At 42.8% G+C, this 24473-nt stretch overlaps 1 protein-coding gene across 1 annotated transcript in view; it reads left to right on the top strand.

The window, feature by feature from the left end:
- Positions 1–24473, top strand: part of LOC126474926 (pyridoxal phosphate homeostasis protein) — a 95534-nt gene that overhangs the window by 5915 nt on the left and 65146 nt on the right. Inside the window, exons 3-4 of the mRNA XM_050102439.1 lie at positions 3159–3369; positions 23499–23641. Of these exons, the coding sequence (XP_049958396.1) occupies positions 3159–3369; positions 23499–23641 (354 nt within the window). The remainder of the gene's footprint in view (positions 1–3158; positions 3370–23498; positions 23642–24473) is intronic.

The raw sequence follows: 24473 nt of genomic DNA, 5'->3' as shown, positions 1-24473 counted from the left end.
ACGTTTGTCTGGCCTCTCAACAGATACCCCTCCATTGTGGTTGTACCTGCGGTACGGCTATCTGTATCGCTGAGGCATGCAAGCCTCCCCACCAACGGCAAGGTCCATGGTTCATGTAAGGAGGTAACATTACATCACTGGCCAAATCTGACGACTTAGATCGAACATTCGTGTAGACCTAGGAAATGTAATTCGTCCACAAAAGAAGTGGCTTACAAAACATTTGTAAGACTCATTGCTCATAAGTTTTGGACCTTTGCCAGATTGGGTTTCTACAACAGAATTATTTCTATAAAAGAGCAGATGTAGAAGATCCACCAAAGAATAACACATTTTGTCTTGGAATTGTTTAGTGAATACTGATGCATTACAGAGATGCTCAACAAACTCAAGAGGCAGACACAAGGGTTTTCGGTATGATAGAGAAATTTACTGATAAAATTTGCAAAGCATACATTCAAAATGGGTAGGAAAACATATTACTTCCTGCCACCTAAGTCTTGTGAAGTAGCTATGTGGGAAAATTAGTGAGATTAGAGCTCACATCATGGCATACCAACAGCTGTTCTTAATAAGCATCACTCAAGAGTGTTATAGTAAAGGAGAAAGAGAATGGTATCGGATTCCCCTTGCCATAAACCATAAACAGGTTTGCAGGCTACATACACTGATCAGTCTGAACATATCAATATAAACCCATCCTGGCAATAGCAGTGTCACTTAGAGAGGAATGACTGCTAGTCAGACACACACACATGGTGCTTGTAGTATCAGTGAGCCTGCAGTCCATGTGTAGAATGAGGAAGACGCTCAATCTGAGTTTGACTGAGGGCAGATTGTGATGGCCTGGAGACTCAGCATGGGCATTTCGAAAACTGCACGACTTGTCAGGTGTTCGAGGAGCACTCTGGTGAGTGTCTTCAACACATGGCGAAACCAAGGGGAAACCACGTCCAGATATTGTGGGGGTGGGTGGCCAGCCCTCATTGCAAGTGTTGGGCATCATGGGCTGTGCAGCCTGGTAAAACAGAACAGGCGGTGAACTGTGCCGGAACTAACACCAGACTTTAATGCTGGGCACAGTACAAATGTGTCTGAACACACAGTGCACCGAACCATCCTAACAATGGGCCTCTGCACCTGACGACCCATGCACATGCCCGTGTTTAACACCATGATATCAGCAACTATGACTGGAATGGACTTGCCACCATTGACACAGTGGCAGTGTGTTGCATGCCTGATGAATCCTGATACCATCTTCATCATGGCAATGGGAGAGTGCGAATCCATTGTCTTCCAGGGCAACAGCTCCTTGACACCTGTACTTTGTGATGCAGACAAGCTGGTGGTGGCTACATTATGCATTGGGGAACATTCAGCTGGGCATCCATGGGTCCAGCAGAGCTCGTGCAGGGCAACGTCGTGCCCAAGGAGTATTGTACACCCCTTCATGACAATCATGTTTCCCAGTAGCAGTGGCATTTTTTCAACAAGATAATGCACCTTATCACAAGGCCAGGAGTGTGATGGAGTGCTTTAAGGAACACAGTGGCGAGTTCCAATTGGTGTCCTGCCCCCTCAACTTGCCAGATCTGAACCCGATTGAACACATCTGGGATGGGATCGAATGTGGTGTCAGAGCTCATTGCCTGTGCCGCCAGCCCCCCCCCCCCCCCCCCCCCGCCTCTAATGTAGGGGAATTAGGTGACTTGGGTGTGCAGATGTGATACCAACTCCCTCCAGTGATATACCATCGCCTCTTTGCTTCCATGCCTTGACGCGTTGCCATTGTTATCCGTGCCAAAGGTGGACATACAGGCAGTGAGATAGGTGATTGTAATTTTCTGGCGGTTCAGTGTATGTAGATGAAGATGCAGTGTTCATTATTGGGTTTGTTGGTTGTGTCATTTGTATGAAAATATATTTTATATTACTTTTTACAGCTTTTGTAAAGAACAGTGAATACCCAGCATAAGATTACTCTTTTTAGTTTTGGAAGAAGTAAGTTCGAAATTCGCGGTGTTGGTTTTAAAACAGAGATAATAAATGAACGCACAGACGTGTGTCATACAGGCAGGCAGTACATTAACAGGGTCGACTGAAGCGACCGATCCAACGCGTCGGCTTTGACCCGTGACGTAAGGGTGTTGTCGTGTGTGGCGTCATGACGGCGCGGAGTTTGGTTTGAGTGTGGCTGTCTCCAGTTCTGTTTTATCTTACTTTATTTACTTTTCTGATCTGTTCGTTCTATCTCGTGAGATTTTTTTTTATTATTTAAAAACACTTATTACTTATTTTAATTATCTATTTCCTCGAATTTCTGTTTTAGTTTATTATATTTATCTTTCCGATCTGTTCGTTCTATCCCGTGAAATTTTTTTTTTTAAAGACAAAAAACACTAATCAGCTACTGAAGCATCTTCATCTTCTATGGGTTGCAGGGGAGGTGGGTGGGTATTCATGCATGGCTGTCTTCACTTACACGTTGTAGCTATGCAAGGCGTCTAAATTTGTTTATATTTAGTTTGCCCCCCACCCAAAACACCCCATTTCCCGCGCTTGTCCTGTTAGTGTCATTAGGCTTCTTGTGGAAAGTGTGTGTGTTTGTTTTTGTTTCCGCCATATTTGTGACGTCGTGGGTCAAAGCAGACGGGTGGGATCGGACGCTTCCGTATTTCCCATTAACACATACCAAATGCAAAGTTTGTAGTGAATTTTATTACTTCTGTGACTGAATAGAGTATGAATCTCAGTGATTTTTGGGAGATTTGACACCTTAGTGTATGCAGAACTGCTATTGCAGTCTGACAACAGTACTTGCTTGCCGGGTAATAACATGTTAACTTTGAATATTTGTTACAAAAGTTAGTGCCAGATTATTTGTATTTTTGTCATTAATTAGGTACATGGTTTCTTGTTAGATTTTCTATCGTTTTCTTTTTCATAAAAGTTGCAGAAATATTGTTAAAATTAATTTTGCTTCCTCAAACTTTTAAAAATAATTTATGTAGCACTATTATTTGAAATGGAGAAGTCAGGTATCAGTCAGAAGAGTAATCAAACCTACTAGTACCAGATGTCGCTTCTTCCTTTTAGGTTTTTCTGTTTTATAATGAAATATTTACGGAAAAATAATGCTGCAAATTTCCTTCCAGATTTGCAAAAAATGTCCAGAAATTTGTTGGCACTTCATTGGTCACTTGCAACGAAATAAAGTGAACAAGGTTGTAAGTACTCCTGGTTTGTTCATGGTAGAAACAGTGCATTCTGAGAAATTGGCATCAGCTTTAGATGCTGCTTGGAAGAAACTAAACGACAATAGCAGGCTGAAAGTCATGGTTCAAGTAAATACCAGCGGTGAGAAAGGTAAGAATGTTTTTGTAAATTTGTAATAACGTATGAATATATTTGTTCTACAGGAAATCATTTCATCTTTGGTCGAGCCGTATCCATTCACTCAGTAGCCACACTGGCACAGAAATAGGAGGTGGCTGAAATACTGATTTTGGGCTTTTGAAATTGTTTCATTGCAGAAGACCACAATATCCCCCTCCTTTCAATTATCAGATGAAGGCCGAAATGGCAGATATTGAGATAGGTGATCAGAATAGAAAAGCAACTAGAATTGCTTAATAGTAGCAAGGCATCAGGACCAGATGATATGCCTGTAACATTGTGCAGAGATTATGTGAAAGAACTTACACCAGTTCTAGTAGCAGTTTATTATATAGATAACTAGAGCAATAGAGGGTACCTAGAGACTGTAAACAAGTGCAGGTCATTCCTGTTCTCAGTAAGGGCCGTAGGATAGGTGCATTAATTATGGACTTACATTGTTGACATCATTCTGTTGTAGAATTTTAGAACATGCTTCACGCTCAATAGTGATGAAGTTTTTGGAGAACAAACACATCCTCTGTAAAAATCAACATGAGTTCCACAAACAGATCTTGTGAAACTCGGCTCACTCTGTTCCTCCATGAGATTCATAACACTGCTTGCAACTGTGCTCAGGTTGATGCTGTGTTTCTTGCCTTCAGGCATTTGACACCATCCCGCACTGCAGGTTTGTGAAAAAAAAATGACCTTTACAGATTATCAGACAATGTCTGCGATTGGATTAAAGCCTTTGCCGTAATGGAATAAAATTGGTAGATCTAAAGGTAATTTCCAGAGTACCCTAAGGAAATATGATAGGACTGTTACCGTTTACAGTGTGCATAAATGATCTAGTAGAAAGTGTCAAAGCTCTTGAAGACTGTTCACAGAAAGTAGCAACACCAGAAGACAGTATTGATTGGCAGGATTACTTGCACAGGATTGATGATGGTGTAAGCTCTGACAGTTGACCCTGAATGTGACTAAATATAACATATTGAGCATACACAGGAAAATAAGTCCGTTACAATATAACTAAGCTGTTGATGACAAACTGCTGGAAACACGACCTAGTTTAAAATATCTAGGAGTAGCCATCCAGAACAACCTTTAGTGGAATGGCCACATAAAACAAATAGGAAGAAAAGTGGATACCATATTGAGTTTCATAGGAAGAATCTTAAGGAAATGTAGCTCATCCAGGAAGGAAGTGGCTTATGAGGCACTTGTTCAACCGATTCTTGATTGGAATTGTTGCCAGGCAGAACTATTAGGAGGTAGAAGATATCGAACAAAGAATGGCGCATTTCATCACAGGATCGTTAATCGGTACGAGTGTGTTACAGAGATATCAACAGACTTCTGTTGCAGACATTACAAGAGGCCTTGTGTATCACAGAGAGGTTTATTATTGAAACTACAAGAGAACGCTTTCTGGAAAGAGTCAGACAGCATATTACTTCCTCTTACATCTCACTAAATGACCATGAGAAAATTCTTGAAATTAGAGCTAACACAGAGGCCTGTCAGCTGTCATTTCCCCTGCATGCCATTCACAAGTGGAACAGGGTAGGAGCATCAGTTACTGGTGGCAGAGGTACACTCTGCCCCACACCGTTGAGTGGCTTGTGGAGTATGATGTAAATATGATGTCTGCTCTTTCTGTCTTCAGGATCAAAAGGTCTATTCAAAAAAATTCCATATCTCTGCCCACAAAATTTTTACTATGCGTATCTTTTACTTATTGTGCAAGGTCACCTTTGAAATACTCTCCTCACAGTGCCGTTTCCACTTCCAGAAGCAGTCTCGGTATGGTCTTGCTGGATTGTGTAAAATGCTATCTGAGAATTTTTTTTATCTTGTTTATCATTGGAAATCTTCATCCTTAACTGAGGTTTTCATCTTTGGAAATAAAAAAAGTTTGAAGGAGCCAGGTCTGGGAGTACAGAAGATGAGATGGCTCAGTGATTTTGTTTTTTGTGCAGTAGTTACACACCTACAGGAATGAATGTGCAGATGCATTATTGTGATGCAAGAGCCATGAATTGTCTTTCCACATTTCAGGCTGTTTCCTTCTCACATTTGCTCTCAGGCATCGCAACATGTCTTGATAGCACCTTCGATTAACAGTATGTCCATATGGCACAAATTCATAATGAACTAATCCTTCAAAGTCAAAGAGAACTATCAGCACGGTTTTGACATTTGATATGACTTGATGAGCTTTTTTTGGTCTTGGAGAATATTTCCCAGCCCAGTGTGAAGATTGAACCTTGGCTTCAACATCGTAACTGTAGTGAGACGTCTCATCACCAGTTATGATACTCTTAAGGAACATCTTCTCTTTTGTGTGATCCAAAAGCTCTTCACAGATTGCGAGGCGAAGGTCTTTCTGGTCTTGACTCATGAGCCATGGCACCAACCTGGTGGCAACATGATGCATTTAAAGATGCTGTGTCCGGATTTCATGACATGATCCAACTGAAACGTTACATTCTTCTGCAATCTTTCGGACAGTCAGTGTTAGATTGGCATGCACACTGTCAATGTTCCTGACATGAGCATTGTCGGTGGACATCTTTAACTTTGGTCCGGCCATTTGTAAACCATGTGAACCATTCATTCTTAACATTAAGCATGGCTGAAACACTCATCACTGTAGGCTTCCTGCATCATTTGCTATGTCTCTTCTTAAGTTTCATGCAAAATTTAATCTAGGTGCGTTGCTCCTTAAAAAATTCGCAAATTGCGTGACACAATATTCTACTTGATACAGCATTGAACAGTAACTAACAGACATACAATAATGAAACTTCCATCAGTTACACATTAAACACAGGCGTGTGCAGGAATGCCAATAACATTCACTCGAACACACCATTGGTGCAAAATTACAAATGAACCACAATTTCTTGAGTCGACCTTGTATACAGGTGATATTTTCTGAAACTTTGATGGTTTTTTTCCAGCCTCTTATAATGTACAAACCATTTTTGAAGTCATTTGATTGGAATCGTTCTGAAAGTTCTGACAGAATGTTTCATATTCTATCAAACAGATTGATATCAAATCTTATAGAGCTCTGTTAAATTCTGACTACTACTGTGCCTCTCAAGTTTTCAAAATCAATTTATGTTCCTCCTCTTATCACATTATCAGACAAGTCTTCTCCCCCATAAATACTTTCACTGTACTTTTTCCACTTATTGACTCTCTTTTGTGCTAAACTATGGAATTTCTATTGCACTCTAAATATTACTGCCCTTTGTTTTTATTTCATCAGAGGTTGTTTAGAGTTTTCTAGATACTGAACCAGTTCTCCAGGTGCCCATTTATTTTTCAACTTCTTCACTTTTTGTCTGGAGCCATTTTACCTTGGCTTCTCTTTTACTTCAGTCATGTTTGAGCTATATTGCTGTATTCTTTCTTTTCCCTGAACATTATTGTACTTACTTCTTTCACAGATAAATTGAAGTACTTCTTCTAATACCCAAGGTTTCTTCTCCTGTTACCTTCCTTGTACCCATTTTCGGTGTCCAACTTCTGTGATTGTTCTTTTTAGTAATGACTAATCCTCTTCAACTAAACTGCATACTGTGCAGTATCTACAGCCTCAGAGAACGTCACATATCTCATCATTCATTTGTACTTTAGTATTCCACTTATTTCCACATTTGTTGTTCTGGACGATTCTGTTAAGTATTAGCTTGCGCTTCATCAGTTAATTGTGGTCCAAGCCTGTATCTGCTTTTAGTTACATCTTACAAGAAATTATGGTTCAATTAAGACTAAATTTTCCATTGAGCAACAGCAAGTGGCAAATAATATAGCGTATACAGTATATGAATGGATGACACAGTGATTCTATTGTGTGGAACTGATAGTGAGGTCAGTGAACTATATGACCTGTTTATAACTTGCATCCCTAAATAAAATTTACTGTTGAAAGAAGCAGCTTGGGAATCAAGTTTTCTAAATGTTAACATACCTGCCTTCATTGGGAAAACATTTTAATTTTTCTGGGTAACAACACAACATATATAAATTGTTGCACTTCACGGCACCCTGCCAAATATAAGCATACATTATTCCACACTGTGACTTCCACACACCAATCAGAATACTGTTGAGCAATGAGGCACAGTTCACTAAATACTCAGCACTGATGGGTACAGCCGAAACTTAATAAGAGAAAGATAAAATAAAAGAAAGAAGCACAGTATAATGAGAATTTTTGTGGGTGCAAAACACAAAAAGAGAATGAAAATTGCAATTTTATCATATATTGCTAAAGTATCAATAAAATAAGACAACTTCTTAAAAAGTGGCATACATGTTGCTCTCTAAATAGGCAATGAGATTAGCAACAGACTTACACCCATTGTTTAAAAGATTTCCATCTACTTAACATTTATGGGTTATTCTGTCTGTACTTCGAGGAACACAGACATATTAAAAACTGAAATACACAGTATTAATGTTCCATAATATCCCATTTATATTTTGTTGTGAACTGGGTTTCATCTTTGTAGGCCATCACCAGGCAACTTACGGTTCAAGTAAAATAAATATTATTGTGGTCAGCCATGTATATAACAAAACCATGTAGTCAGTGTGATCAAATATGAGGATGAGTCAAATAACTTTGACCTCTTTCTTTATAGTGTGTTGGTCCAGATTTAGAGCCCAATACAGCAGTAGTTTTATGTGACATGGATTCTGAAAGCCAGGGGTAGGTTTCGGGATTTATATGGCACTGGGTGTCGACATACAGGTCATGGAGATTATGGACCAACGGTTTCTGGGTGTGGGTGTGTCCCACAAATTCACATTAGGGAAATTTTCCAGCCTGGGCATTAGCAAGAGTTCACTGTTGTGCTTCTCAAACCAGTGTATCACTATTATGATCTTGTGACGTGGACAGTCATACTGCTTGAAGATTCGATCACTATTGAGTAGGCATCAAGCATATAGGGATGCTAGTGATCCACAATAATTGTCACATCTCCACAGCTGTCATGGCACCTCCTGTTATTACCACAGGACCCATGAAAGCCCAGGTGGATGTCACCCATACCTTCGTCACAGGTATGGTGTATCGTCCAAGCAGCTGTTTGACTGTTTTACAGTGTATCCAGACGCTAGCATCGATCTGGTGTAACAAGAAATGATTTGTTTGACCAAGTAACATGTTTCCATTTTCAGTGAGTTAGTGCCTATTGCAATCGTATTTAATAATGTCTTTGTCAGCTTGGGAACACCAAGGGGACTTCCGCTGTTCAGCCCCTATATTAAACAATACGCATCAAACAGTGTGCTCAGAAACACTTACGTGCACTAGCATTTTACTATCTCATCCCGTCTGCCAAAGATCACCATTTATCCTGTTTAACAGACTGACGAAGCCTTCATGTTCTGTGATGGGGCATTTATGCCAAACACTTTGTTGCCTATTCATGGTTTGACGGTGCTTCGACCACTTTCCGTAGAATCTTATGACATTAGCATGCATACAGTTTACCAACTTTGCTGTTTTGGAGGTGTACATTCCCAGGTGCCAGGTCATAACAATCTTGCCTTTGTTAAAGTTTCTTACATCAGTGCATTTCTCCATTGTGGTCTGTGTCATCATTAGAAAGGTTCCCCATTTGTCACTTGTCTCTGCTCTACTTATGTACTTTCCTTATTGTCCACATGCAATGCTGCCTGGCAGCACAAAATCTGTGGGCAGTGATCATAATATATTAGATTAAGTTTTTGCACCATAGACCGAAAAAATATGATTCTCATAGGTGTGGAACATGTCAGAAAATATAACATAAAAACATAACATACCAGTGTAAGTAGGATAGACTGGCAGCAAACTTACGAAAAAGGTTCAGTAACACATTCAGGTCAAAATAACCATTCAGCAGGTGGAGCACATCCGGAAGCACAAACATACTGCTGATACATGGAAAACTGTATAACTATATTACACAAGGTGGATAAGGAAAATTATATGGATATTTTAGAAGCTGCACACGCTTGAAATGCAGTCCTAATAGTATTTTGAATTAACAGACTGATGTGAAGAACAAAAAATACCCAGTTAATTTTGCAGAAATTTTAATTCCTTTGGACTAACCAGGAATCCTATACATGACATTAATGAGTGAGTTTATGTTAACCCTAATGTATATTTTTATCTTGATAAGATTAGGAAACTACTGTGAAAGCAAAGAGAGCTTCACTGCAAATTTAAACACAGCCAAAACCTCTCAGACAAACAGAAGCTAAACGATGTCAAAGTTAGTGTAAGGAGAGCTATGCGTAAAGCGTTCAGTGAATTCGAAAGTAAAATTCTATGTACCGACTTGACAGAAAATCCTAGGAAGTTCTGGTCTTGTGTTAAATCAGTAAGTGGATTGAAACAGCATATCCAGACACGTTGGGATGAGAATGGCATTGAAACAGAGAAGACACGCGTAAAGCTGAAATACTAAACACCTTTTTCCAAAGCTGTTTCACAGAGGAAGACCGCACTGCATTTCCTTCTCTAAATCCTCGCACGAACGAAAAAATGGCTGACATCGAAATAAGTGTCCAAGGAATAGAAAAGCAACTGAAATCGCTCAACAGAGGAAAGTCAACTGGACCTGACAGGATACCAATTCGATTCTACACAGAGTACGTGAAAGAACTTGCCCCCCTTCTAACAGCCATGTACCGCAAGTCTCTAGAGGAACGGAAGGTTCCAAATGATTGGAAAAGAGCACAGGTAGTTCCAGTTTTCAAGAAGGATCGTCAAGCAGATGTGCAAAACTACAGGCCTATATCTATGACATTGATCTGTTGTAGAATTTTATAACATGTTTTTTGCTCGCGTAGCATGTCATTTCTGGAAACCCAGAATCTACTCTGTAGCAATCAACATGGGTTCCGGTAACAGCGATCGTGAGAGATCCAACTCGCTTTATTTCTTCATGAGACCCAGAAAATATTACATATGGGCTCCCAAGTAGATGCCATTTTCCTTGACTTCCAGAAGGCGTTCGATACAGTTCCGCATGTCACCTGATAAACAAAGTAAGATCCTACGGAATATCAGACCAGCTGTGTGGCTGGATTGAAGAGTTTTTAGCAAACAGAACACAGCATGTTGCTCTCAATGGAGAGACATCTACAGACGTTAAAGTAACCTCTGGCGTTCCACAGGGGAGTGTTATGGGACCATTGCTTTTCACAATATATATAAATGACCTGGTAGATATTGTCGGAAGTTCCATGCGGCTTTTTGCAGATGATGCTGTAGTATACAGAGAAGTTGCAGCATTAGAAAATTGCAGCGAAATGCAGGAAGATCTGCAGCGGATAGGCACTTGGCGCAGGGAGTGGCAACTGACCCTTAACATGGACAAATATAATGTATTGCGAATACATAGTAAAAAGGATCCTTTATTGTATGATTATATGATAATGGAACAAACACTGGTAGCACTTACTTCTTTAAATATCTGGGAGTATGTGTACTGAACGATTTGAAGTGGAATGATCATATAAAATTAATTGTTGGTAAGGCGGGTGCCAGGTTGAGATTCGTTGGGAGAGTCCTCATAAAATGTAGTCCATCAACAAAGGAGGTGGCTTACAAAACACTTGTTCGACCTATACTTGAGTATTGCTCATCAGTGTGGGATCCGTACCAGGTCGGGTTGACGGAGAAGATAGAGAAGATCCAGAGAAGAGCGGCGTGTTTCGTCATAGGGTTATTTGGTAAGCGTGATAGCGTTATGTGGAGATGTTTAGCAAACTCAAGTGGCAAACTCTGCAAGAGGGGTGCTCTGCATCGCGGTGTAGCGTGCTGTCCAGGTTTAGAGAGGGTGCATTTCTGGATGAGGTATCGAATATATTGCTTCCCCCTACTTCCGAGGAGATCAGGAATGTAAAATTACAGAGATTCAAGCACGCACAGAGGCTTTCCGGTAGTGATTCTTCCCACGAACCATACGCAACTAGAACAGGAAAGGAAGGTAATGACAGTGGCACATAAAGTGCCCTCCGCCACACATGGTTGGGTGGCTCGCGGAGTATAAATGTCGAAGTAGATGTAGGGAAAGGCACCGAGTCACCTGCTCAAGGTGTCTCGGTTGGTGACTGATAACAGCGTTGGACCTGAGAGGCTGAGAGACCACGCCCCGGCTCCATTCTTGCAGACAGCGGCATGCAGTTGATCCAGTGATGTCACCCAGAATGGAAGCTGGCTGCCTCTGCACTCCCAACTCTCGTGCAGTGTCCAGTTTTGGGCTCACCCTGCCGAGGCTGCAGCACTTATGTACAATCGAGCTGGGCAGTTGATTCAGTGGGCCGGTTGACCAATGAAATTCATCACAAGACAGTCATTGTGGTTGGCCTGCAGCTTAAACAATTGTCATTCTCTCAAGTTCAAGGCATGGACAGAATGGTGACAAGATTGTGTGCCTTGAACCTCTGGCCTCCCTTATTCTTACTCGTTCTCCTATGCCTCTGATGCATTCACTCTGGAGGTGACAAATGGAGTGTTCCTTAATAATTGTCACTTTTTTTCTAGTCCTCATTGACCCCCACATACAGGTTGCGAGGCACTGTTGTAAATCCAACATATGGGTTTTTCATATCACATCAGTGCCCTTTGTTGCATCTGATTACTCCACACCTATCTCCACCTTAATATACTGACAGCCAGGCAGTGCTTCCTCATCTGTCGTAAACCTGCCTCACAGAACCATTTACTTAGTATTAAGATTGCCAGTTCCCTCTACCCAATGTATCCATCAGTCCTTTAGTTTCTACCTTTTGGCTATAGATGCGCAGAATCTTAGAGCTCTCCAAATCCATGCCTATACTCATTTGCGGCACAGCATAGCTCCTTGCTTCTGCAAAGATTCATGTTGAATCTTTAATATTGAGCTCCCACTAAATCACTGTAACTTTAATCATTTTTGTGTTGAGGACAATACCTCAATTCACAGTGTAGTGTTCCAAGCGGAACATCCCCTCACACTTGTATCCCGATTACCTCACAAGTCATGCCATTAATAATCATTCCACCTTCCTGAAGCTCAAGTTTTCTCAACCCTGCTCCTTTGTAGCAGTACAGTTTACACTATGAATATCTAATATAATCAGTGTGTTCGCTGGAAGTAAGTTAGAGCTGCCAGAAGCTCCGTCCCACAACTCATACCATTTGCTTCCTCCAGAAACAAACGCGCTTTGCGTGTCCGCAAATCAGACCTTACAGATGACAACCTTCCCTTGTGTGCACCTGTCTACCAGCGACATTGGATAAAAAGTCTACTGCCCCCAGGGGCTCAGCATTCGTTTGCTGGGTACGGGCTTGGCGAACCCGGGGTCCTCGAGCTGTGGACTGGTGTGCGCCGCCAGTCCGCTGATACCGTAAGCTCTGGGCATGCTTCAGTGACCACTGTGTGGCGCAACGGTGGAACGTTGTGCGTCGTAGGGACCGGGGATCTTGGCTTGATTGCCTGGATCGCGAGGACGGTAAATACCTCTATAAAAAAAAACCTTCAATCTTAAGGTGTGCTGCACGCCGACAAGATGCATGGCTGTTGAGGTGGAACAGTTGCTAGCGGGCAACCTCTGGGGAACCTGCCGCACCTCAGTTGTACAAGGCTTATCCAGGCATGCGGGGCTCTGTCTGGATGGACATAAGTTTCCCTAGCTGCTCGTGGGACGACCGTGGGTACCACGAATTCTTCCTCTTTTCCTCCTCCTAATTTTTCGCTGGCCAGTGGGATGGGTGGACCGCTGGTAGGCTCTACCGCCCAATCCAACAAGAGGGCTAGGTTAGCCAGTCCTCCTCACTTAGGCGTCAGAAAACGTACAGTAGTTCAGAGTAACAGATCACATACTGACAACCAGAATGTGTTTTTAATAATAAAAAGGAAACAGGGTTCCTTTGAAAAGGTTTCGCCATTCTATATCCAAAAGGGTCTAGAAGGAATAGCTGGAACTTTAAAATCAGTGAAGCGTTTACGGAATGGGACACTGCTTGTTGAAACATCAACTGCTCAGCAAGCAGTTAACCTTCAAACAGCTAAAAGCTTGGGGAGTACACAATCGATACAGAGCTTCACAGCACCCTGAACTTCAGTAAGGGTGTTGTTACCTGTAGGGATCTGGTTGACATTCCTGTAGAAGAATTAAAGAGTGAGTGGGCTCGGGAGGGAATTGTTGACATTCAGAGCATCATGAGAAGGGTGGATGCGAACCTGATGATGAAATCTGACTCCTTCATTCTTACTTTCAATACCCCCAAACTCCCAGAACACGTCAAGGCAGGATTTCTTCGACTAAACGTCCGGTCGTATGTCCCAAACCCAATGCGTTGTTTTAAGTGCCAGCGTTTTGGGCATACAACTCTAGGGTGTAAAGGCGAAGCGATGTGTGGCAACTGCAGTAAGGCTGCCCATGACGGAATTGACTGTTCGTCGCCTGTCAGATGTATAAACTGTTCTGAAAGCCACCCTGTTTGGAGTAGGGACTGTAGAATCTTCCTAGAGGAATGTAAAATACAAGAAATAAAAACAACTAAGCGTATCCCCTACAGTGAAGCCAAAAAAATCTTTAAGGCCATGCAGCCACCCACATTCGTTACATCTTTTGCTTCCATTGTTCAGAAGTCGCCTCCCAAAGTCGACGCATCTACACAGATGGAGGTTGTTAGTGTTGGCACGAACACCTGCACGTGTCAGTGCACTTGCAAGGCAGGAAGTGTATCAGAGCCTGTAGCCCCCCCTCGAACAGCAGAGAAAGGTACAGTAGCTAACATTGAAGAGCCCCAGGCATCTCCGATTGCTGAGGCTGTTCCAAAGCCTAGCATGGTCATAAACACCCCTGCTCCAGTTATAGCAAAGCCGCCTAAACAAAGGGAAGCACACATCAAGCAGCACCAACAGATTAAATCGGCTGGTAAACCCTTGGATCATGTTAATGTGGTTCCACTAGACGCTTCATCAGACTCTTCCCCAGAGCTGATGGAGTCTGAGAATATGGGGCAATCATCTCGCCCCAAGACTGAGCCTCCACCCGCTGCAGTCTCCCCACCTCGGCGGAAAGAGAGGCAGAAAATACAACCACCGTGATGGCTCCCATATTGCAATGGAACCTGCAAGGGTTCAGGACACATATGGAGGAACTACGTCTATTGATTCAGGATAGACCTATGTGTGTATGTCTGCAAGAGACCAATTTCAGTGAAACGTACACCCCTGAGCTACGTGGTTATCTCCTCCACAAAAAGGACGACCTGAGTGGACAGAGAGCTCGAGGAGGAGTAGGTATCTTCGTCAACACAGACTACCACTCCTCGCCTCTCTCCCTCACGACGAATTTACAGGCAGTTGCAATATTGGTACATGTGCGTCATATGCTAACAGTATGTTCGCTTTACCTGCCCCCACATGATGTGCTCGACGAAGAGGCTCTGAGTGATCTTCTTACACAGCTCCCCCACCCCTTCATCCTCTGTGGTGATTTTAATGCACACAATATGCTTTGGGGCTCTGTGAGTACTTGCTCCAGGGGTAGAGCAATTGAGCAGCTTCTTCTGTCTTCCAGTGCCTATTTGCTAAATACAGGTCAAAGCACGCATTTTTGCATTGCAACTGGGTCGTTCTCTGCCATTGGTCTATAGCTTTGCTCTCCAGCCATCGCCCACACTGCTGCATGGGAAGTGGTTGATGACTTACACGGCAGTGATCACTTCCCCATCTGGATTCACCTGCCACATGCAGTGGAACCGGAAAGGAAACTGCCTCGATGGGTGCTCCGTAGAGCCAACTGGGCACTGTATAGTCAACTAGCCCAGTTTGAACATCGGGTCAGTGTCCAGGAATGGGTGGGTCATATTACTGAAGTGATCCACCGCGCCAGTGAAGCGTCCATCCCACAGTCCATGGGACAACCGAAGCGGCAGCCTGTCCCTTGGTGGAGCGACGAATGCCGCTCTGCAGTCAGGGCTAGGCGGGCAGCTCTGCGTAGGTTCAAATGCCGGCCAACTGTAGAGAACCTTGCAGCCTTTCGGGTGGCGAGGGCAAAGTGTCGTCGGATTATATGAGAGAGCAAGAAGAGGTCGTGGCAGCAGTTCCTGAACACCATTAATCGTTCTACACGGAGTTCCATTGTATGGGAGACCACAAGGAGGATTTCTGGGAGAGGTGGGAGGAGCCCTATGGCTGCTATAATGTGGAATGGTACTCTCCAAACGACCCCAAAAGATATTGCCCAGTCTATGGCGGCTCATTTTGCAGCTATTACTGCAACTGCCAGTCGGAATCCAGCTTTCCAGCCCCACAGAGTGGCTGCTGAGAGGAGCAGTTTTGACTTCCGCTCACCCAATACGGAAGAGTACAACTGCCCATTTTCCATGTGGGAACTGGATTCTGCATTGTGTGGGGCTCGTGATACATCCCCTGGTCAGGATAGAATCCACTATAGCATGCTGCGGCACCTCACAGGGAGAAATAAAGAAATCCTCCTCAGACTTTTTAATCTAGTTTGGATGTCTGGTCACTTCCCCGACTCGTGGCATGAAGCAATTTTAATTCCTCTTTTAAAACCTGGGAAAGACCGCACGTGCCCGGGTAGTTACCGTAGTGTTGCCCTCACTAGCTGTGTGGGAAAGACCTTGGAGCGGATGGTCAACCGCCGCCTTGTCTGGATGTTAGAATCCAGACAACTCCGTAGTCGCTTTCAGTGTGGGTTCAGGAGGTATCGCTCCACCTTTGATAACCTGGTCCTCCTGGAGGCGGCTATACAACAGGCTTTCCTGCGCCAGCATCACCTGTTGGGAATATTTTTTGACATTGAGGAGGCATACGACACTACTTGGAGGCATCTTATCATCAGGCAGCTCCACGAATGGGGTTTTCGTGGATGTCTTCCCAATTTTATTCGGTCCTTCCTGTCGCCACGTTATTTTCGGTACCGAGTCGGAGACGTACTGTCTAGTCGCTTTGAACAAGAGAACGGTGTCCCTCAAGGTAGTGTTTTAAGTGTGACGGTCTTTGCTATTGCTATTAATAGTATTACGTCTGTTGTGAAAAGTCCTGTGCAGTGTTCCTTGTTTGTGGACGATTTCTCTGTATTTTGCTCTTCTTCAAGCCTTACAACGACGACTCGTCAGTTGCAACTCACTTTGCGACATTTGGATGAATGGGCACAGAAGAGTGGTTTTAAGTTTTCAACTGATAAGTTGGTGTGTGTTCTTTTTAACCATTCTCGTTCCATTTTTGACTTGCCTGAGTTGAGGATGAGGGACACCGTTCTGAATTTTAAAGACACGGTGAAGTTTCTGGGCCTCACTTTTGATTTTAAGCTAACGTGGCTGCCACACATTAAGCAACTGAAAAAACGGTCTATTAAGGCACTGTCTATTTTAAAATGTCTTAGTCACCACACATGGGGAGCAGACAGGACTTGTCTGCTCCGGTTTTACAGAGCTTTCGTGCGGTCCCGTCTTGATTATGGATGCACGGTGTATGGGTCTGCAAGACCCACTTATTTGAAGCTGTTGAATGTGGTGCACCATGAGGGGATTCGGTTGGCCACTGGGGCCTTCAGAATGAGCCCCATACCGAGCCTCTGTGCAGAGGCAGGTGAACCGCCACTTCACCTCCGGCGGCGTCTACTAATGGTGCACCAGGCCTATCAAACATTATCCACACCATACACACCTGCATACCACACTGTTGCTCGCCCTCCACTGGAAAGGATTTTTCGCAACCGGCAACGAGCAACAAGGCCCTATGGGATTCGTGCAAAGGATTGCATTTTAGTGATGGGTGTGGCCGGTTTTAATGTTTCCCGTCGAGGTTGGAGCAGATATCCACCTTGGCTCCTCCAGAGGCCCACACTGATTTTAGATTTGGCAAATTTTAAGAAAGACAGTACATCAGATTTTACTTTCAAATCTTTGTTTTTTAACGTTTTAGACAGGCATCATGATTTTACAGTAGTCTACACTGATGGATCCCAACAAGGGGATTTTCTTGGCTGCTCAGTCGTGTTCCCCGACCGTGTCATCAGGATTCGCCTTCCCCAGGAATACACTGTTTTTTCCGCAGAACTTCACGCGATCCTGAAGGCATTGGAGCAGATACGGTGTATTCAGGGCAAACACTTCTTAATTTGCTCTGACTCACTGAGCGCATTACAGTCACTGCAGAACCTGTACCCAGTGGAGAAGTTGGAACAGCTGATTTACGACCAACTGTACATCCTCCAGCGACAGGGCAAGCAAGTGTCCTTTTGCTGGGTACCAGGGCATGTGGGCATACGGGGAAATGAACAAGCTGACAGAGCTGCCAAGGGCGCCTGCAGGTTACCGGAGGTGACACAATGTTCTATTCCTTGACAAGGTGTCGTTTCTGTGCTGCGGCGGAAGTATATGCAATTGTGGGAGGAGGAATGGCTGGCGGTGAGGGAAAATAAGCTGCGGTTGGTGAAACCCACCATCCAGCCGTGGCATTCCTCCTGCCGGTCACCTAGGCGTGATGAAGTGACCCTTACACGTCTTCGCATAGGGCACTGTCCTCTTACGCATGCTTTCTTACTACGGCGAGAGGAACCCCCACTGTGTGATGCCTGTGGCGTATGAATCACTGTACGCCACATTTTAGTTGAGTGTGCTTTGTATCGTTCTGTCAGGGCGGAAGTTAATATTAGTGGGGATCTACCCTCGATTTTAGCCGATGACGAGGTGAGTGTCAAAAAAAGTTTTAAAGTACTGTGATGTTTCTGGGCTTCAGCCTAAAATTTTAGGTTGGAATTTTTAGTGTGTTGCCGAGTGGCTGACCACTCCTTTTTATTCTTGTAATAGGCCAGTTCCAAACATGTGCTCTGTGTTTAATTTTAACCCCTTCCCCTAAGTTCTCTTGCAGTTCTCTTTATGTGCTGCTTTCCACTTTGCTACTGTTGACGTGCACACTGCCTATGTAGACTGCAACCTTTAGTTTTTGTCATATTTTTGCACTTCCTGCATTTTAGTGACACTCGTCCGTTGTTGTTTCCGTTTGGGGGTTAAAGACTACACTGTTGAGCGCCCATAACACCATATCCCTCCACATCCTAAAAAGTCTGCTGACCAACTGGCGGCAGAACACCCACGTAAAAGAAGGCTGTAATTAGGCAAGCTCTTGGAGCCAGTGGCTCCTTCTTTAGGCACAAGGGTTGAAGGGGAAGGAAGAGGGATGAAAGAAAAGGACTGGAGAGGTCTAGGAGAAGGGAACGGGTTGAGAAGGAAAGACTGATTGTTTGGGACTGCACCAGACAAAATTTGAAAACTGAGAGCTTAAAGGTGGAAGACTTGGTAATATGCAGAACAGAGATTACTACTAAAACATCATGCACAAGTTAATAAGAGTGAAAAGCTGATTACGTTGTATGTAACAGAGGTGTGAGGGGGATAGCAAAAATACGTTGTTGTTGTGGTCTTCAGTCCAGAGATTGGTTTGATGCAGCTCTCCATGCTACTCTATCCTGTGCAAGCTTCTTCATCTCCCAGTAACTACTGCAACCTACATCCTTCTGAATCTGCTTAGTGTATTCATCTCTTGGTCTCCCTCTACGATTTTTACCCTCCACACTGCCCTCCAATACTAAATTGGTGATCCCTTGATTCCTCAGAACGTGTCCTACCAACTGATCTCTTCTTCTAGTCAAGTTGTGGCACAAACTCCTCTTCTCCCCAATACACAGTTAAGGAAATGAGATGTCGAAAATTAAAACAGAGTGAAGAAAGGAGCAGCTATCGTGAAGAAATGCTAAGATGGAAGAAATTAACATGCACTATCTGGATTCTTGTCCCAGACACCAGTTTCTTGGAACTCCATAGGTGGGAACTAGCGTCGCAACATGTCTTTGGTCCTCGCCACCCACCTGGTCTTAATGTATGTTACTTTGTACCATCTCAGCAACTTTTCACAGTAACTACTTTCTTCACTCCATTTTAGTTTTCTGCATCTTTCATTTTCTTACCTGTCCATTTTTTGCTGTCCCTCTCCCACCTCTGTTATGAATCATGCACTCAGCTTTCCACTCTTAAACTTGTGCACAATGTTTTAGTAATAATCTATGTCTTGCCAGTTACCCTGTCTGCCAGTTTAAGCTCTCAGGTTTTCAAATCTCATCCGGTGTAGGCCCCAACAGTCAATCATTCCTTCTCATCCCATCCAGTAAGTCTCTGCTGACCCACAGTTCCGGTTGTCCTGTCCAAATTCTACCCATTTTCCTAGACATCTCCAGTACTTTTCCTTCACTAATTTTCTTCCCTCCCAACCCTTCTGTCTGGAGGAGGAGCCACTCTCTCTGAAAGCTAATTATTGCCTTCTCTTATGTGTATGTTCTGCCGCCACTTGGTGAGTAGATTTTTTATCTACCCAATTACATTAAACTGTAAAAAATTGTTTTCGTTATTATATCTCCCAGTAGCATTACTGCCTGAGTGTGCCTGTTGTTGGAGACTAGTGCGAGGGTACGAGATTTTTCCAGATATTTTAAAGCCAAAGTTTGGAAATAAATAATTGCGTTGAGTGGAAGTGAAATCTCATATTAATATAATATAAATGAACAAGCTTTATTATTAGAATTATATGCATATTTTGTTATCTAGAATAAATCATTTAACCTCAGCAACAAGTTTTTCATGGCTCTTTGATCACTGTCCTTTAAGTGACCCCCTTTCCCTTGCAACACTTCCATGTTGACAGTATGCTTGTGGCTTTCCCTAGACTCAATCTGTCGAAGTCCGCATCTTTCAAGACGTCCAGAGTGGCTATTACTGCACTCTTTGTCAGAATCACCACCTCTCTGTCAAAGTTGTCCATCTAACCAGAAATGTCCATTCCCCATAAATATCACACACGCACCAAACTCCAACTGACAAAACATGTGAACTATCTGGCGTAAGAGGGGTTCAGCCATGTGTAATGTTTCTCTCGGCAAATCAGTATCCCTGAAACTCACACTATCTTCCCCATAACTGCTGGTATTTTATCCTGCTGATCAGTATTTACTGAAAATGTACGCAGTTCAGGTGTTCTAACTCTTACAATAAGTGAACCTTGCACTATTTCTTCAGTAGCAACTGTTTCCCCCATTTTAAATAGTCTCACTGAATCCTCCTGTAGGTTGCCAAAGATCAACCGTAGCATGAATGTCTGTTGAGAAAGCCTAGGCTGAGAATCACTGCATAATCTTAGCTTATGCACGACAGTACTTCTAACATTTGCTGAGCGTAGTTTTCCCAACTGCCAACTCTTGTACAGCTGTATCCAATTGTTCCACACTATTATTGCCAACCACATGTAACCTACATCATCAGGTCACAGCCCCAGTCTCCAATTTCCTATGAAGTCCATACTTACAATGGATACATGTGCCTCTGTATCTATAAAAAAATCTTTTTCCTGCCATTCATAAAGCAGCATTCTGTCTGTACACTAACTTGTGTATTGTTAAGGTCTATCAGAACCACCTTCCAAGGGTTGAAGCACTTCCGTTTGCGTTTAACAGCTGTTTCTATTAAGGGTGCTTCCCATCTTTCCTATTTCTAGTCAGATGCCCTGTGGCCCACTCCACCACACACATAGCACTCTGGTTGTCTTCATTGCTTCCTTTCGTGCCCCTTCCGACCACATCTATAACACCTGATTCTTTGTTATGTTCCAAAATCGACCTTTTCTCTCTCTCTCTCTCTCTCTCTCTCTCTCTCTCTCTCTCCTTCTCTCTCTGTCTCTCTCTCTCTCTGTGTGTGTGTGTGTGTGTGTGTGTGTGTGTGTGTGTGTGTGTGTGTGTGTGTGGCAGATTTTCCATTTACCCTCAGTGATATTTCTGTGGATATACCACACAGAAAAAGCCCACTGCTCTATTTTCTTCCTCTTGCAACAACATCCTATTAGCTTCTGCATTGTTGGTCTCTACATATGTCTTTGCATTCAGTTTACGAATTCTACATGAGATTGCCTCCACAGACTTGTTGAACTGCACTGACAAAGTACTTAATTTCTAACAAACAAAACACACTGTTTTGCTTTTGTTATTGCTGGCACAGTCTAGCAGCCCACTCTCAAAAGTTTGTTTTTTGGGTGTCCCCTGCGAACTACATACTAGCAACATGTGGGGTTATCTCATCTTACCACCCATGTGCTTCCACAGCATCCCTACATCCTTAATAAAAAGTGCCTTGTCCTCCATTGCCTTGCCCAAAAAGGGATTAATTAATGCAGGTCATATGGAACAGAAGGCATTCTCAGTCCAGCCTTATTTTCATCTGACTCCAATTGCAGCTGAATCAGACTCACTTTCCCAGCCTCTAGCTCACTATTAAGTTCAAAATTTCTCTATCTCTCTTGCCCCAGTTTCTCTGTTAACATGTGCAATCACAGAGTTAAAGCAAGAACTGCATCTGTGGTAGTAGCAGTACGTGTTTCCACCATTTTGCATGCTCTACTTCTACCTTAATTCAACAGTTAAAAAAGAAAAAGAAAAAAACAAACTCCCATTTAACCACCTTACACACGAAAACCTAACCACAAATTGATTCTTCCAGCAAATCACCACCCACCTACACTCGGTGGTACTACTACCTGCCAGATAACCAGTTCGCATACACACAGAACAAGCAGCTACTGTAGGTCTGGTACAAGGCAAATTGTGTCCAGACAAATTACAAATGGGCACCTTGCTGACACTAAATTATCATGTCCACCATTACCTGTAAACACAGATAAGTACACAGTTTCCTGTGGCTTCACAAAAGTAACACTTAACATTGCATGCCCTAGCTCACACAATTAACTCTGACACCAAGAGAAAACACGAAAAATAACATAAATTAAGCCAGACTCACCACACCACATTGTGCTGAGCTGATACCACCAAATTCATGTCAAGTGCCAATGGCTCACTCACCAAAACCAACACTCTCACCAAATGGTAGCACCGGAAGTGATTGAACACATTGCAGCCTAACTTTTCATGTTGGGAAGTGAAACGAGCATTCTTGGCACTAAATGGTTAGGACTCTCAGCCTTGTGGGGTATAATGCAACAGGATAATTGACAGATACGGTTTGGGAGAGAGGGGTGGATCACGCCGGGGCGTGCAGAGATAAATAGGCAAATATGGCATTGAATTTATTCCATGGAAGAAAACATACTGCCTCTGCTGATCCAGGCAATGGCAGTGCGGCATGCAATTGGGCATCAGCGCACATGCTCCCCACACCAGTGCAGAGCCAAGTTTTGGATGCACTCCGCTACAGCTGTGGCTTGTCTATAAAGCAGTGTGTGGTGGTTGATCCAGTGGTCCGTTGGTCATAGTGGTTGGCCTGTATGTTAAACAATAGTTGTTCTCTCCAGTTCCAGACGCAGACAGAATAGCAACATGGCTGCTTGCCTTGAGTCTCTGGGCTCCCTTATTTATACTCCTTTTCCTACACCTCTGACATAGTCTCTCTGGAGGGGATGACTGGAGTGTTCCTTAATAATTATAACATAAGCTTTCTCTGGCCCCTGCGTACAGATTAAGTGCTGCTGTAGCTGCAACGTACAAGTTTTTCATAGTGTATCAGTGCCCTGTGTTGTGCCTGATTACTCCACACTCATCTCCACATTTGATTGTAGTGCCTGCTGGGCTGTGCTTCTTCGCCCGTGAGTGGTGTCATAAACCTGCCTTGCAGAACCATTAACTTGATATCAACATTGCCAGTGCGCACTACCCGATGTATCCTCTGGTTGCTTACTTCTACCTTCTGGCCATAGCCATGCAAAATTTCAAGAACTCCCCAAAACCATGGCTTCACTTATTTGTGGTGCAGAAAAATATAAAGTATTGATTCCATCTAATGTACTAAAGAATGTATTTTTAACATAGCTTATATGAAATGCTCACTTCCTGCAATTAATATACTTTGTAATTGGCTAGCATTCGACACTAATAACTAGCCTGATTGTACCTTTTACTTTTATTACAGTATATATATTTAGTTTTATAATTTTGAAAGTTGTCTTCATTAAGCTTACAACTTTTGATATTCCTATAATCTATAGATTCTGACATTGGCTTAATTTTTCCAGAGAAAAGTGGATGTGAACCAGAAGAGGCTGTGTCACTCGTAAAATACGTTAAAGGTTTTTGTCAGAATCTGGAATTTGTTGGTTTGATGACTATTGGCATATATGGCTATGATACAGCTTTGGGCCCAAATCCTGATTTTCTTGTAAGTTCTGCTTTTACTCATTTATTTATTTTTATTGAGGTTTGATGTACATACAGTGAAGCAAGCACATGTGGTACATCTGAAGATTTAAAAAATGTGGAAGAATACACAGGACATATTGTAGCTGTTAAGATCTTAACCACACATCTTGCTAAATAACAACAAACATTGCTCATATAGGTTGAGGCAGGGAAAAACAATTTAGTGGAAATTGTTCTGAAAACTCTTTGTGAATATAGACACTCAGTTATACGTGCAAGATACAATTAAGAAATATCTGTAATGCTTATGCAAGTTCTTGAAAAACATATTTCAAGTGTCAGGAGCTGCTTTGATCTGCATGTTCTGCATGTTATCTTTCAGTATCCTGCATACTGACGGAGAGAATACACAAGATACTTTTAACTGTCAGTGGAACAGTATGTGGACGTACATGCTCACGGAACCCGTTAGTATGTCACGTCCTTCCTGACTTTGGTAGATTTTGTGAGCATGTGCACCACATAACGTTGCATTGACAGTTATATATGAAATGTAACTTGTGTGTTCTACTTTTTGGTAAATGAGATACCTGACTGGAATTATTTATCAGTAGATCTTGGCGGCAGCTGCTACATGTTTTTCAAATACTTATGAGCAGTGGAGTTATCACCTACACAAAATATATACTTGTGTTAAGTTGTCTGTTTTGTGATGAGAGAATGGTGTTTGTTATTGTAGGAAACAACCTTTTAAATTGTGTAGTGTCTTGCGCATTGTGACCTGATGACTGTAATATTGCTCACGTGAAAAGGATATGAGATTTAAATTAGCTTATGTTCAATTGCTTGAA

The sequence above is a fragment of the Schistocerca serialis genome, chromosome 4 (genome assembly GCF_023864345.2).
Source record: "Schistocerca serialis cubense isolate TAMUIC-IGC-003099 chromosome 4, iqSchSeri2.2, whole genome shotgun sequence".
Taxonomy (NCBI): domain Eukaryota; kingdom Metazoa; phylum Arthropoda; class Insecta; order Orthoptera; family Acrididae; genus Schistocerca; species Schistocerca serialis.
Note: the sequence above shows the minus strand (reverse complement) of the source record. Positions and strands in the feature narration are given on the sequence as shown.